The sequence below is a fragment of the Alligator sinensis genome, unplaced genomic scaffold (assembly GCF_000455745.1).
Source record: "Alligator sinensis unplaced genomic scaffold, ASM45574v1 scaffold2241_1, whole genome shotgun sequence".
Lineage (NCBI taxonomy): Eukaryota > Metazoa > Chordata > Crocodylia > Alligatoridae > Alligator > Alligator sinensis.
The window spans coordinates 40,928-55,022 of NW_005843292.1; the positions used below are offsets into that span (position 1 = coordinate 40,928).

Consider the following 14,095-nt stretch of genomic DNA (forward strand, 5'->3'; position numbering starts at 1 on the left):
CATGAACACTTCTTCCAGTGGTTCATCTCCCTCCCTGTCAAAAATGGCTCCTGATTTTCAGTTCACATTGTGTTGACTTTAGCCACTAGCCCCTGGGATCCTGTCTGTAAAGAGAGAAGAGCTCAGACTCCTTCTCCTGGTTTAGATAATGACAAACTGATCAAATAATCTCCTTGCTCTCCCTTAGGTAAAATCTCCTGTAGTCTCTCCTTGTCAGGCAGGTTCCCCAGACCTCACATCAGTCTGCTGAGTCTTCCCTGAACCCTCTCGGATTTCTCTGCATCTCTTTTGAAGCACGGACCCCCAGAGCTGGCCACTCTTCTGGCCACAGTCACATCAGTGCCACACGGGTGATGCACCGCTCACTAGGGAGTTCTCATCTTCATCCCAGATTGAATCGCTCCTGCTGGGATTCAAGTGTCGGCTCCAGTTTCTGGCTGGCTTCTGCCTGTGGTTTCTTCCTCCCAAAACCACTGGACTGGAGGGAAGGGGGCTAGCACCTTATGGGTCTGAGGGGCACCCCAGGGGAACACAAGCAGTGCCAAACTGGGTCAGGCCAATGGTCCAGCTAGCTCGGGATCCTGTCTCCAAGGGCGGCAAGTAGTAGATGCTTTAGGGGGAGAAGGTATGAATGGGACATGTCTCAAATGAGCCACCCCTTGTCCTACCCCCTGGCATCTCCCATCATTGGTTTAGGGTGTCGGAGGGTGCAGGCTTGACCCTTCTGTTTAATAGCTATGAATCTGTCTAGTCCTTTTCTGAACCTGCCTCTACAACCTCCTGCGACGAGTTCCTCATGGCAACTCTGCCCGGTTTGAAACATGATTTCTTGCTTGTTTTACACCTGCCTCCTGCTCAGTTCGGTGAAGGCTCCTAGTTCCTGTGTTTTGGGACAGTTCCCTGATCCCTTTGTCCGCACCCCACGTGATTTCACAGACCTCTGTCACACGGCCCCTCAGCCTTCTCCTCTCCTAACCAAAGAGCCCTAACCGTTGCAGTCTCTCCTGGCATGGCAGCTGCTCCATTGCCCCTCTGGATCATCTCCGTTGCCCTTCTCTGGACCTTTTCCAGTTCCACAACCTCCTTTCCAAGATGTGGAGACCAGAACTGCAGACACGATTCAAGCTGCGGGTGCTGAGTGTCGTAACGGTGTTCCTGATTTCTTTTCAATTCCTTTCTGATTAATACCCAATATTTTATTGGCTTTTTTTTCCCTGCAGGTGCACATTGGCCTGATGTTTTCCAAGAGCTCTATACTGTGACTCCAAGGTCCTGTTCCTGAGCGACATTTTCCCTGCTCTAAGCACTGCAGTAGCCCTTTTCTGCTCCAATTCCAAGTTGCTTATCTGCAGCCGTGCCCAAGCCCCTTTGTGAATCACCACTGCCCAAAACACGGCCTCCCACCCCACAGGGAGGTACTCCATTCCCTGGCCCTGGGGGACTGACCTTGCATTCGGCTGTCTGGGAACAGGTGTCTTGCTTGTAGCCGGTTTATCAATCCACTCAGGTCACTGTATCTGATCCCTCCTCCTGCTCATTTTCAGTCCTGCCAATCTTTGGGTCGCAAGCTGACTTTATCAGTGGTGTTTTATGCAACATGTCAGTGTTGTGTTGTATTCATTTGAGAACTGGGACGTAGCGGCAGAATTAAAGACAGCATTGTGAAGCACTGGACACCAGGGGCACGTGAAGGTTGATTTAAAACACTGCTCGTGTCAGAACAGCCCACAGCCCTGTTTAGGCACACGCATCTGAGGCTAGAATCAGAGATGGAAGATAGGAGGAGCGATTCTGATAGCCCTGCTCAACCACAAATAGCTGCAAGAAGCATGAACTAACTGCAGATGGCTTCTGGGTGGGCCCATCCGGACTGCATTTGGCTGTTATTTGTGAATCCTGACACTGAAGAGAAGCACCTTTAAGAAACTCAGTGTCCAGCCCCTTGAAGAGCATCTGTTTCAGGTTTCAGAGCCAGTTAAAGAAATGAAAAACAACAGGAAACCAGATCTCGTGGAATGAGTGGAGGGTTTTTCAGAGTGCATGGAGAAGGAAACCCAGGGTGGGGTCCCTCCCACCTGGCGGAGGTTAAAACTGGTTCAGGGCGTTCGACTCGAGACAAGACACCATTCCAGCAACTCTTCTGGAGGTTACGGGCCCCTCTCGTGGGCTGCCAGCATGCCTTCTTTTGGCATCCACACCAGTGACCCCAACTGTTATCCCCTGCTCGCAGCCCGCCGTACCCAGAGAGGCACAGTGCAGACCTCCTGGTTGCGCCCGTGACCTGCAAGGATCGTGGAATAGACTCCCGCAGTCAGAACCGTTCCCCTGCACGCACACATACAGCTTATGCTGCAGGCAACAGGCAGCGCCTGTGCAGGTTAGGGCCTTTATTCCTGACACTATGCGACGCTGCTGATCCCTGCAATAAATGGCTTTTATTGTGCACCTTGGATGGCTTCACCAGCCCTCTGCTCCCTCATAAACCTCTGCCAGGAGAGCTTCTAACATCCCAACTTCTGAGCTGGGATCCCATGGCTGTCATTGCTTCTTAATTAAAAGAACCCACCCCCACCATATTTCTCTTTGTCCACCTGAAAGCATAAGTGAATCCCTTCCAAACTCCCCCCGAACCGTGGGTTCAGGCTGAGCCAGTGAAACTTAAGGTGCATTAACTGGTAATGCATCAGGGCTGGAAAACAGGCTCCCTGCCCTTTGCAAGCGGAGAATGCAGATCCTGCTGCTAACAGCACTAAGCTTGCTGCCAGCCCTAAAAGCTCACAGAGTGCTCGAGCCCCGCTCACAATGGCCTGGTATGAAGAAAAGCTACCGTAGAGACTCCTCTCTGCATTCCTTCGCACGAACGCTGCCCTCCCTAACCGCGCTCAAAGCGCCAGCGTAGCTTAGCTAGAGAGAGGCATGTGAAAAATAACCCTATTATATAGCAACGACACAGCCCAGGCCAAAGCAGCAGAGGCCTAGACCCCACAGCCCAATGTGCACGTATGCCAATTAACTGCCCCCAGTGCTGGGCTGCCTTTTTATAGCAGCTCACTTCCCAGCATGCCTTTCTAAGCACCGGCCCTTAAAATACAGCAGAGCCAAGCAGCTGCAGCCTGTAAGTGCTTGTTTGCTGCATCAGCTTCCTCTTGTTTTGCTAGTAAGTTTTTCCTATTTGCTGTTAGGCTTTAGTTCCTCTTGTTCTCTTTGAAGAGGGGATGGTCTCCTGATTACTGCAACTATTCTTGTAGGCTCTCAGACTGTGTTAAATAGTTTCTCCTTGAAGTATAGGGTGGGGAGCACATGGTGGCGGGTGCTGGGAGGCTTTGCAGAGCTGGTGTGGGGGTTTCATCCCTCTGCTCCAATGCAGCCATGACCTGGTCCCATGCCACCCTCCCTCTCCCTCCTGCGTGGCACGTGCACTCGCAGCATGTTCCTGGCAGCTGCCAGTGCAAAAGGACTGTCAAGTCCCAGGCTCTGTGCTACCTCTTCAAGTTTCTGCTGCAGCTTCTTGATGGCTGGAGCCTCTGTGCTTGGCTCCAGCCAAGAGGACACCCACAGCTTGAGTTAACTGGGCTTGCGCTCGCTCTCCCTCCCTGGCCGTTTCCTATGTGAGGAGCTGGGTCTCACCCCTGGGTGAGAAGGGTTAGAGTCTACCTTTCTAAAAATGCCAGAAGCTGCAAGACCAAAGCATAGGTCTCCACCCCGCCTGGGGCTCTAGATGGATGCCTGGCTCTCCCAGCTAGGAGCCAGTGCAGACTCTCGGGTTTGGCCCACTTTGCAATGGTTGCAAACATGGGCTGCAAGCACAGGAACGTGGGCTGGAAGGAAACTTGTTCCATGACTTCCAGGCTGCGAGCTCCAGGGGCCGAGCCTGCTCCCTGGTGCAGGGGGACACAGCTGCAGGGTATAGCTGAAGCAATGCCACCTATGCAGGGGCAGCGACTCGGTCGGCGGTGCCCTGTGAAGTCAAGGGGGTTGGACCTGAAAGCACATTGACAGAAGTGCGCGATGGCTACTTACCCTGTGGGCCCTGGCGGCAGGGACTGTCTATCTGCTCTGTTCCTGGACCACCAAGCCCTGGGCACCCTCTTCTGCTTAGGATGTCATTATAGTGAGGGACTGCTCCTCTTCTGCCAGCCCCCTCTTGCAAATAGTTGCATCAAATGCATCACTCTGCATGATGCAGGATTCAAGCAAGCCAAAGCCGGGCTTTCCCCACAGGCCCACAGTGCTCCCCAGGTCCTATTCTCTTGTGCCTGCTTGTGTGAATGAATCCTGATCCCGGTGTTCACAGTTCACCCAAATGTGGTCCAGGGAGACCACGGGCCTGATTGTCCCCGTGGTGGCGTGGCTCCCCAAAGGGCACCTGCAAAAAGCTGCTGTTACCTTGACCTGTTCCCGGGAAGTGCTGGCTCTTCCCACTTACAGATGCTGTTGAACCTGTGGATGCTCTTGCAGCTGTGGACACAACCAACCCTCAACACCTGATCCAGGCCTTCTGCCAGGGCAAGGAGGAGAGCTGGACTTGCTTAGCTATTCTCCTTCCCAATTAACAACCTCTAATGACCCAGTCATGACGACATCTCCACCTTCCTGCTCTGTGCAGCAATCCAGGCCAGAGCTGCAAGACTGGCTTTGCCCTCGGAGCCCTCCCCTGGCTGGTACAGCCTTGCAGCAGTTGACATGGGTGGTCCCTCCACTGCCCGGTCCCCTGGGCACCTTTTCACTCTCCCTGACCTCTCACTCCCCTTGCAAGAAAGGAATGCATGTGTCCCTGTCACCTGTGGGCAGGTGTTTAGGGTACGACTGCCTGTGCAAGTAATCTCCCAATGCAGTACGCCTGGTTAGCTCTAAACCTGGGGCATCCAAGCCACAAGCCAGCTCACAGACGGGTGCCACCACCCCCTTCTCCCCTGCACTGGGGCAGTCTCAGCCTCACACTCTTTATGGAGTCTGCGGCTGTGGCCCAGCCCCATGGTCCTTTGCTCGCCAAGCCCTGCTTTTGCCACCTGACTCGCTCCACGTTCTCTGGACTGACCCACGGTGCTGGCTCCTCTGCCAGAGGTCTTGGATGACAGCTGCTCCAGCTCCTTTTTCCAGGCCCAAGGATGCTACAATGCACTTGTCCTCTGGCCCCTGCAGCTCTCCACGTCCTCAGGTGAATGCCAAAGAACAGGACTGCTCTCCCAGGGCTTCACCTGGGCCTAGGCCCTGCCACATCATCTAATTAGCAGGTGAAGCAGGCGTGCCTTAATTGACTCTAATGTTGAACACCGTCTTTTCTGCACAGCCTCGTCCTGCTCTCAGGGAGCCAAGTACGTGGTTTCTCTCCTCCCCCCAGTCCTCCTCACTGCCCCTCTCCCCTCCGTTTGCTTTCCCTGCACTGGTTTACTGCTCTGGGCCCTTCCTGCAAAGCACCGCTGCTGCTGACAGTGCTATACCGCTTGCCACCAGCTGCTGCAGGTCCCCAGGGCAAGCTCATCTCTGGCCTGCACGTGGGCTCCCAGACTGCGCAGGCCTTCTGGTGCACGGCTATAGGCCTCTCCTGTTTTGCACGGAGGAGCCTTGCAGCACTGCTGCCCGGAGATGAGGCCCCTGCCTTCACCCTTTAGCTCTGGGCAGCGCCTTACCCTCCGGGAAGCGAAGGCACCATCCAGGAGAGTCAGGAGCTGAGCCCACACCGCCAGCATCTCCAGTCAAGTCCCAGACGGGTGTAAATCAGGAAGAACTGTTGGAAGCTGAGTTTTCCTGGGAGCTGTCAGGCCAGCAGTGGAGGATGGGCAGAGAGCTCTGTCAGGGTGCAACACAGGCCAAAAGCAAAAGCTCTTCAGCACCACGTGCCCGATGCCCCCGCCACACAGCCAGTGGGATGGGACGCCCATGTAGGCTGGTGCCTTGTTGGAATCCAGTACAAGCAGAGGGATGTCCTTGCCCGTGTCCCTTCCTGACACAGATCTGCTATGAATCTGGTCTAAATCCAAATGATCTTATCTGTGGAATAGATTGGAAATGCCTTGCAGCAAGAAACTCTGCCGCATCCGAGTGGAGACAGCTCTGCCGCGTGGAGCCGGTCAGATGGGGGAGGAGAGGGAAGCATCTCTCGCTGCCGTGACCTTGGCATCCTGCTTTGATGCGTCTCTGTGGCACAACCGGCTGGCCTTGGGATGCGGGTCTCTGCCCCGGCCCGCCGGCCCCCCCTGCTCGGTGTGGGAAGGCTCCCTGTGCCGGGGAGGTGGCGGCATGGCTTTGGCGATGCCCAGCGTGCGCCCTGAGCTGACACAACAGCATGGCAAAGGCCTAGGGAGCATCTGCTATACAGCCATCCAAAATCCCCTCTGCCTCTGAGGACAGGCCGTCATCCCTGGGGCCGGAGTGAAGCCCGAAGGGATTAATGGCCCGGCCCTGGCAAGGACACGCTCCTCATACCCGACACATCCTTGCTCTGGGCTAGGCTGTGCATGGGGGAGTCCCAGGTTGGGAAGGCGGCGGCAGCCTCTGAACGCAGGTTTCCAAATACCTGGGACCGCGCCCAGCTCGCAGGTCCCCCGCGTCACCTCCGAGAAGGGGCAGAGCGCAGTACGAGCTGCAGCTCGCTCACCCCAGCCCTGGACCACGCTTTAGAAACCACAGACCAAGACCACGCAAAGTCCTCGTGCTTGGAGCACCGACCTCGTGGCACGTTCTGGTAAACACGGGTCTGGCTACAATCAGTGCTGCCGCCTCCCCGCGAGGTTGAATCCTGCTCCAGACTAGCTTCCTGAACCGATCGCAGGTCCTGACACCATCTTCCTCCCCTCGGCGCAACTCAGAGCGGTGCCGGCGGGGAGAGGAGTTGAACAGGACAGAGCGACTGCACTAATAATAATTAGAGAGGGGTCTGATTTCTCCAGCCTTGCTGCCTGCTCCCTCTCTCACCTTTGGTGCTAGGAAAGGGCCGCACACCCTTTATTTGCTGGCCCCTGCCTCTCTCATGGCTTTGGGAGGCGGTTTACAGCCTCTTGTCCTGCGTCCTGCAGCTGAGCCAAGTTCTCCCTCCTCCAGGCCCCTACAACGCACTTTCTTAGCCCCAGCGCAGGACACGACTTTCCTGTTGCACCTTTACCATCACCTGCCGTCAGAGAGGACACCAAGTCCCTCTTACAGGCCTCAGCTGAGCAGTGAGCTCTACACAGGAACCTCTGCCCCGGTTACTCAGAGCCAGCCACTTCCAGGCTGGCACACGCCAGGTGTTCAGTGGGGCACAGCAATGCTGCATCACGCTTTGGAAGCATGCCGAATACGCTTGGAAATGGAGGAGGGCGATTAAGACTGAGATAAAGCAAATACCAGCCGTGGATTTTGGCCAGAGAAGCAAGACAGCGTTTTAATCCCAGGGTCCCAGAGAGTTTACAATATCCCCAGATTTCTGTAGGCCATTAGCAAGCAGCTGGGGAGATGCCTGCAACCAGGGTTAGGAAATGAATTTGCAATTCCTTCCCATCCAGACAGTAAAAATGCAGTCAGCTGCACAAATCATTGGTGTTGCACAGATGAACATAACAGTAGGGCTGCTCAATCAAGACAAAATGTCCTTTCAAACCTGCAAGTAATTCCAGCCGAAACAAAAAAAACTTGAGCCTCTCCCCTGACCTGTATATACACACAGTGGAAACCACTTTCTCTAAAGGAGAACAGTAGCAGGTCATCGGGCCCTATATACCCTATTAGAGGCTGAGCCTATTTGCCAACAAACAGCTCTCCCAATTAACCACGGCAGCGATTGGCACGAGCTGGATGCACTCAGTAGCGCCAGAGACGAGCAGAAGCAAGTCATTCAGACACAAAGCAAGTCACCTTCCTCGGCTGCCGGGCACAACGTGGAGTGCACAGACTCTACATCTCGCACCTCTCGCTGCGCAGGAAGCTGCTGGAGCTCCTTGCCTAGTTTGACCGTGTTTAATGCAAAAAATTATCTGGCTCTGTGGTTTCCGGGAAATGGCGCCTCAACCAGCCGCAGCTACTGCTGAAGGATGGCATTTTAGGCAGCTCTGTATCTGCCAGTCTAATGGAGCAGGGCAAGGCGGGGGTGGGCACTGCCACGTGCCAGGGCACCCACCGAGGAAGCCTGAAACATGACGCAATCCAACTTTGGAAAGGAAACTGGCTTTAGTGCGTCCTAACGCTCAAAGCCACCAGCCGCATTCAAGCCGAACTTTATTTCAGCCCGCTGGGGAAGCAGGAAGCTGCCAGCTGCTGCTCGCTGACACAGCGTGGGGCAGGGTTCGGACGTGGGAGGCTGCAGGCTGTTTAAAACCCACTTTAGGATGCACTAGGAGCCGGTCGGCCTAGAAGATACAGGTGTCCTGGCACCCAAGTCCAGAGGTGTTGGAGCACGCGGGGCTTTGAAACAGAAAACAAAGCTCTCCCGAAGCAGTCGCGAGGCCCTGGCCTCCGCCACGCAGCGGTGTGCTCGGCAGCACTTCCCCTCTCGCAAATCCCACTGCCGCCTCTGAGGCGGGGCTCTGCTCACGCGCCCTTCGGGAGCTTGCCTTGGCAGGAGAGCGGCTGCTCCGGTCGCAGGGGAAACGGGCTGTTGTGCACCTGGCAGCCCTGCAAGCTCAGCCCGTCTCAGGCCTGACCGCCCTTGGGGGGGGGCTCTTTACAATCCAGCCCCAAGGCTTCGTGCCCTGCCGCCCGACACGGCAGAAGGCCACCCCCTTCCACGCCTGTCACCGATGCCAAGTCCGGCGATCTGCAGAACGGGTCAGACGCCGCTCCCTGCACGGCCCCCCACATCCACTGCAGTCAAAGGCGGCTTAGCATGCGGGGCCATGCCTTACGCCGCAGCTTTGGGAGGAGAAGGGGCAAAAAGCCAAATCCCACCAAGTACAGGCTGCTACTCAGAACCAACACCAGGAGCTCGGCCCATGTGAAGGGAGACCAGGGCAAGGCCAGGAGTCCGTCCTGATTTTCACCCAGGGGTTTGCCTACACTGGGACTTTTCCCAAACTCGCTCTGCTGAAATACCGACGTTGATGTAACCCGGGGCTAGCTCAGAGGAAGGCACTTGAGCCTGGAAGGGGGGCAGCCCCCTTTCCAAAGGCATGCTGACTCTGGAATTAGCCTCCCCAGATGGGCGGAGGCTGAAACAGCTATTCCAGTCATTTTCCAAGCATGGACAAGCCCCCAACAGCAGCTTAATGGAAGGGTCTGCCCCTTCCAGCAAATATGAGCCAGTGCCGGGGATTCAAAGTTTGCCAGGCAATGCAGGTCCGGAGAAGACGGGGTGGCTCCCAATTTCATTGCTAGGGCAACACCTCGAGTTCTGCGGCTCATAGTGACAAGCAGCAATTCCTATCTACTTGCAGCCGGGCGCTGTGGTGGGCCCCTAGGAGATGCATCCCATCGTGCAACCCCTCTTAGCCTCTGCAGGAAAGCCAGCGTCTAGCCCCCCGTGACGGTCCCTCCAGGTTGCCAAAAGAAGGCAGTTTAGAGAGCTTGCAAGAGGTGGGGTGTAACTGCTAGATGCATTTCCCACCACGAATTAAATCTGCCACTGCCAGCACACGTACATCCAACTCACATGACAACATTGCAGCTAAAAGCTTTCCCTGAGAACTCGGATGAATCGGCCTTCTCCGGCCAGACCCTACGGCCATAGCTAGGCTATCAAGGGGGCAGTTTTCACATGCCCCAAGTACAAGAACACGGTTAGATCGTCTTTTCAGAAGCATTAGACGGGAAGCTGTGACAGGTCCACCAGCCACGCGTGGAACAGATCGGCTACAGCGGGCCAGGCCTTCGGGTCTCCAAACATCACCCGACTTGAAAGAATTACTCTGCGCACGGCTCAGGAGCAGCCTGGTTGTAGAGGGAGCTCCAAAAAGGCCTGCAGCCTTAGCACCATCCTTTTAAACCCACAAAGGGAGGAAAATCCCATGCACAGAAGCGACAGGAGTCAGGTTAAAGCATCCGATCACATATCCCTCTCCACGGACCGCTCTCAGGGCTCGGCAAACACAATGGCTCGACGTCCAAGAACATCCAGCACTAAAGTATCCGAAACGGACTGGAAACCACGAGTTGTTCTCTTAAGGTGCCACGTGCCCGCCTTCCCACGGGTCAGGCCTCTCCGTGGCTTGGCCATGCAAAATCGCCGTCATTATTTGCTATGGACCGTGCGGGGTCTTTGTCTAACTGCTCGGAGGGGAAGGTGGGCTTCCGAACCGAGGGGGTTAAATGAAACACGCGAGATTAGGATGGAGGGAACACGCCTGCCTCTTATCTGCGCCCTGTTCTCAGCACATCGCAACAGCATAGTAGGAGCTTATCACCCGACTCTCCTTCCCCCCCACGCCCCCAGCCAGCCGCGCTCCGCTCCGCTCCCGCCTCGGAGAGGTTCAAGGAAAACCTGTCTCCGTTCACGTCTTTAAAAAGGAGGGCGCTCGCCCTGGGGAACGCAACCATTTCATTACGCCGGCATCACCGAGCCTTTTCCGTGCCGTTTACAAGCGGGTAACAAATGCACTGCAACTTCCAGTCATTTTTGTAAAGGTTTATAGTCCTTTGCAATGATTGCATGATACATTTTCTTCCTCCATGATACAGCCCTTAGAGCAGGAAGTGCTACTGGCAACTCAGGCTCCACCTTCTTTCTAACAGCTGGTCTTTGCAATCCACTCTAAGCTAGCTGCAGAACATCAAATGCACTTTCAACATCTCCATTTAATATTTACATTCAAGCAATTAATAATTGGAAGCTTATAGGTTTAGACATTTCTAGTAGCAGCAGTTTCTATAATAGCTTGTTTAGCTTTAGATAACGAACTTTGCACATAGAAACAACACGTGTGTACAGTATCAAAAAATATATACCAGGGAATGGTCCTGCAGTTCATGAAGGGGGCAAAAAGGAATGAGACTAAAATGCTGACTGGTTAAAAAGGAGAACAGAAAATATTTGTTTGATATAGTTTATAAGGTGATCTAGAGACTCCATAAATCTAGGCTTTATATTTCATTATATAAATACCTACAAATAAATATATTAGCATGGCCGGGGGACCAGCTTTCAGCTCGAACAATACATTTCAAGAACACCACGTACAAACGGGAGCAAGAACCACTCAACAAGTTAGCACTGTTAAAATATAATACTATGCAACTCTGAGTAACTGGCGGGCCCCATCCATGCGCGGCCCCGGGACTGCCGGGCCGGAGCAGCAGGAGAGGATGCCCCCAGCATAGCAGGGGCCGTCACTGTGCCCTGCCCTGCCCTCCCCTCCGCTCGGGCAGGGAGAGGCCCGGCGGGAGTGCTGCAGTCACCGCGCGGGGAGGGAAGGGCGGTGGGCTCCAGGCCAGTGACAATACCGTGGAGGGGGATGGCGGAGCAGGCGGCCCCGGGAACGTCAGCGTACCTCCCTGCGGGGAGCAGCCGGCCCCCCTCACACTGTCACATACTCCTTGAAGGTCACGGTCAGGCAGTTTGCGGTCACGTCCGTGATAATTATATTCCCAAAGAAGGGCTTGAACTCCTGCAGGGGCTCTGCCTCCTCCTCTTCCCGCTGCTGCGGCTGGGCCTCGGCGCCCGGCTTCTCCTCCAACACCGGAGGCTCCTCTGGCTTCACCTGCGCCACGGCCAGCTCGCCCTCGCCCCGCGGCTTGACGCAGCGCAAGTCTATGGGCTCGTCTAGGTCCGAATCCAGCAGGATGACCTCGGGCTGGGCGGTGGCCGAGGGAGGGGGCTCGGGCCTCTCGGGAGCCGGGGGGCTCAGGCAGGTGGGGGCACTGATGCTCCGGGAAGTGAGGCGCTTCTTGCCCGGCTCCCTGTCCCCGTGGGGCTCGGAGAGGCAGCGCTTCCTGGAGCCCGAGCTGGAGAGGTTCAGTCCCATGGTGGAAGGGCTGTGCTCCTGGCCGGGATCCAGGGACCAGGGCACGAGGTCAGGCTTGGTGGTGAGCTGCAGGGGCTGCTCGGAGGGCGGAGGCTCCTTGGCGGGGGGGGTCTTTCTCAGGGTCTCCTCGTGGTGCGCGGGTGGCGGGCCCCGCTCGCACTCAGCCCTGCTGGGGGGGTCCGCGCCTGCCACCCGCTCCTCCCCGGGCTTCCTCCAGGCCTCCTGCTTCTCCTCCCCGCCCTTCTTGGAAGTCCTCTCCTCCGAGGCCCGCTTCCTGGGCGGCTCCCCGGACTTGATCTTGACCGCCTGCATGCCGTTCTCCATGTACTTGCTCATGACGATGACGATGCGCCCGTTCTTGTTCTTGTTCTTGACGATCTTCATCTTGCCCCCGATGCCGTTGCTGGCCACCCTGTCCCGGGGAGGCGGCCCAGTGCCGCTGGACAGGTTCTTCTCGGCCCCGTTCTTGCCCTCTGCGGACAGGCTCTTTACCGGGCTCAGCAGGCTCTTGGCGGGGCTGTGAGCCCATTTATCCGGGTGAGCAACCAAGGGGCTTTTGCTGTGGTCCAAGCAGCCCTGGCTTGGCGGCTCCTTGCTGCTGGGCTGGAAGTGGGGCTCGTACATCTTGGGGTCGGGCTGGTAGTGGTGGTGCTTCTTGCTGTTCAGCTGGTAGTAATACTTCCCCTTGCTGTGGGACTGGTGCTTCACGCTGCTCTCCTTGCCGTTGGGCTGGTACTGGTGGTGCTTCTTGCTGTTGAGCTCGTACTGGTGCTGCTGGCTCTTGCCGGAGGCGCTCAGGTCCAGCTTGGGCCGGTTGTCCGCAGCAGGGTCCTGCAGCCCCGAGAGGATGTTGGAGCGCCGGGCGAAGGAGGGGAGCTGCAACGAGAGTCAGCGGTTGAGTTTGGCCAGGGCCCGTCAAGGGAGGGCAGACAAAGGCAAGGGGCCGGCGCTTCTGCGGGCGTCTATTCAATAAGCTTAAGCACACATTGTAAAACACGTGCCTTTCTAATGGCCATCATTAAGGGACGCGATGCGCCTTAACACACAGCCAGGGGCCTGCTCCTAGCCCACAGGCTGTATATTGCCCGGGATTAATTAGAGGCAATAAAAAGGACCCTTCAATCAACCCTCCCTCCCGACTCCGGGGAAAATGCAGCGGAAACACGGGAGGGAAAGAAGTAGGGGTGGCAGGGGAGAGGCGATGCCCAGAAGCAAACGCCATCAGCTCCGCTTCACGCACAGAGCCGTCTCCGCAAAGCGAGGCCTGGCCTCGGCTCCGTGCGTCACTGCCATGCTCAGTCAGTCGCAGAGCAGAGGGCCACGCAGATGCGTGCTGGAGCGGCGGCAGCGCAGGCCTGTGAGGAAGGAGATACCCATGCAGCCGCCGGGTTGGGTTTCCCTGTGGCCTCAGGCTCCTCCTCACCCTTCCCGGCTTCTGGGGCCTTCCCGAGCTCCCCGGGAGGCTGCCTGGGTGGGGACGCGCGAGAGCGCAGGGTTTGGGGACTGGCGGGTGGCAGAGCCAGCGCGGGAGGGGCTGCGGCTGGCATTTAACATCGCTGAGGGACCTGCAGGTCGCTGCTCCTCCTGAGCATGATGAAACCAGCTGAAACTCTCCTCCCCCGGGGGGCCAGGACCAACCTCGGGAGTTTATTAAAAAACAAAACAAAGCGCTTTTAAATCCGCCTGTTTGCTAAGGGGCCATTTAGAGGCAGGGCCATTTCTTGGTGCCTTGCTTGGTTTTCAAGCCTGGCTGGTCCCCAGCCCTGCTGGAAGAAGACCCCATTTCCTGCCCGCCCCAAGAAAAAGAAATAAAAGAAAATAATCACTGAATTCACCTGCACAACCAGCGGCTTGGGTTTGGGCCCCCTCTTGCGGCATCCCATCAGCTCCTCCTGCCTCTCCCTGAAGGAGCACACAAGCAACAGCCAGGCAGTTACACCCCTGCTTCCCCACAGCTCGCTGGAGGACGGGGGTGCGGCCCACGGCCACGGCGCTCCAGCGGCCCCGCAAGAAACGCGGAGGGAAAGTTGGAGGCCGGGCCGCAGCCCCGAGCGCGGGGGGGGCGCGGTAATCTCTCATTAGGATGCGCGGGACGGGCGGTCACGCACAAGCGCCGTCTCAAAGGCCACGGGCGGGGGGAGGAGCCGCTCCGTGTTTACTTAATGGCAAATTAGCCAATTAGGCAGTGGCAGGGGCCGGCCAAGGGGAGCCCCGCCCCCCGCCCC

General features: G+C 56.8%; 1 protein-coding gene across 1 annotated transcript; it reads right to left on the reverse strand.

The window, feature by feature from the left end:
• Positions 1-10,519: 10,519 nt before the first annotated feature.
• CBX4 (chromobox 4) lies at positions 10,520-13,964 on the reverse strand. The gene is made up of 2 exons (XM_025194745.1): positions 13,706-13,964; positions 10,520-12,746 (listed from the first exon to the last, which is right to left on the reverse strand). The coding sequence occupies exons 1-2, from the start codon at positions 13,751-13,753 to the stop codon at positions 11,424-11,426; spliced, it is 1,371 nt and encodes a 456-aa protein (XP_025050530.1). The 5' UTR covers positions 13,754-13,964; the 3' UTR covers positions 10,520-11,423.
• Between the last annotated feature and the right edge of the window lie 131 nt (positions 13,965-14,095).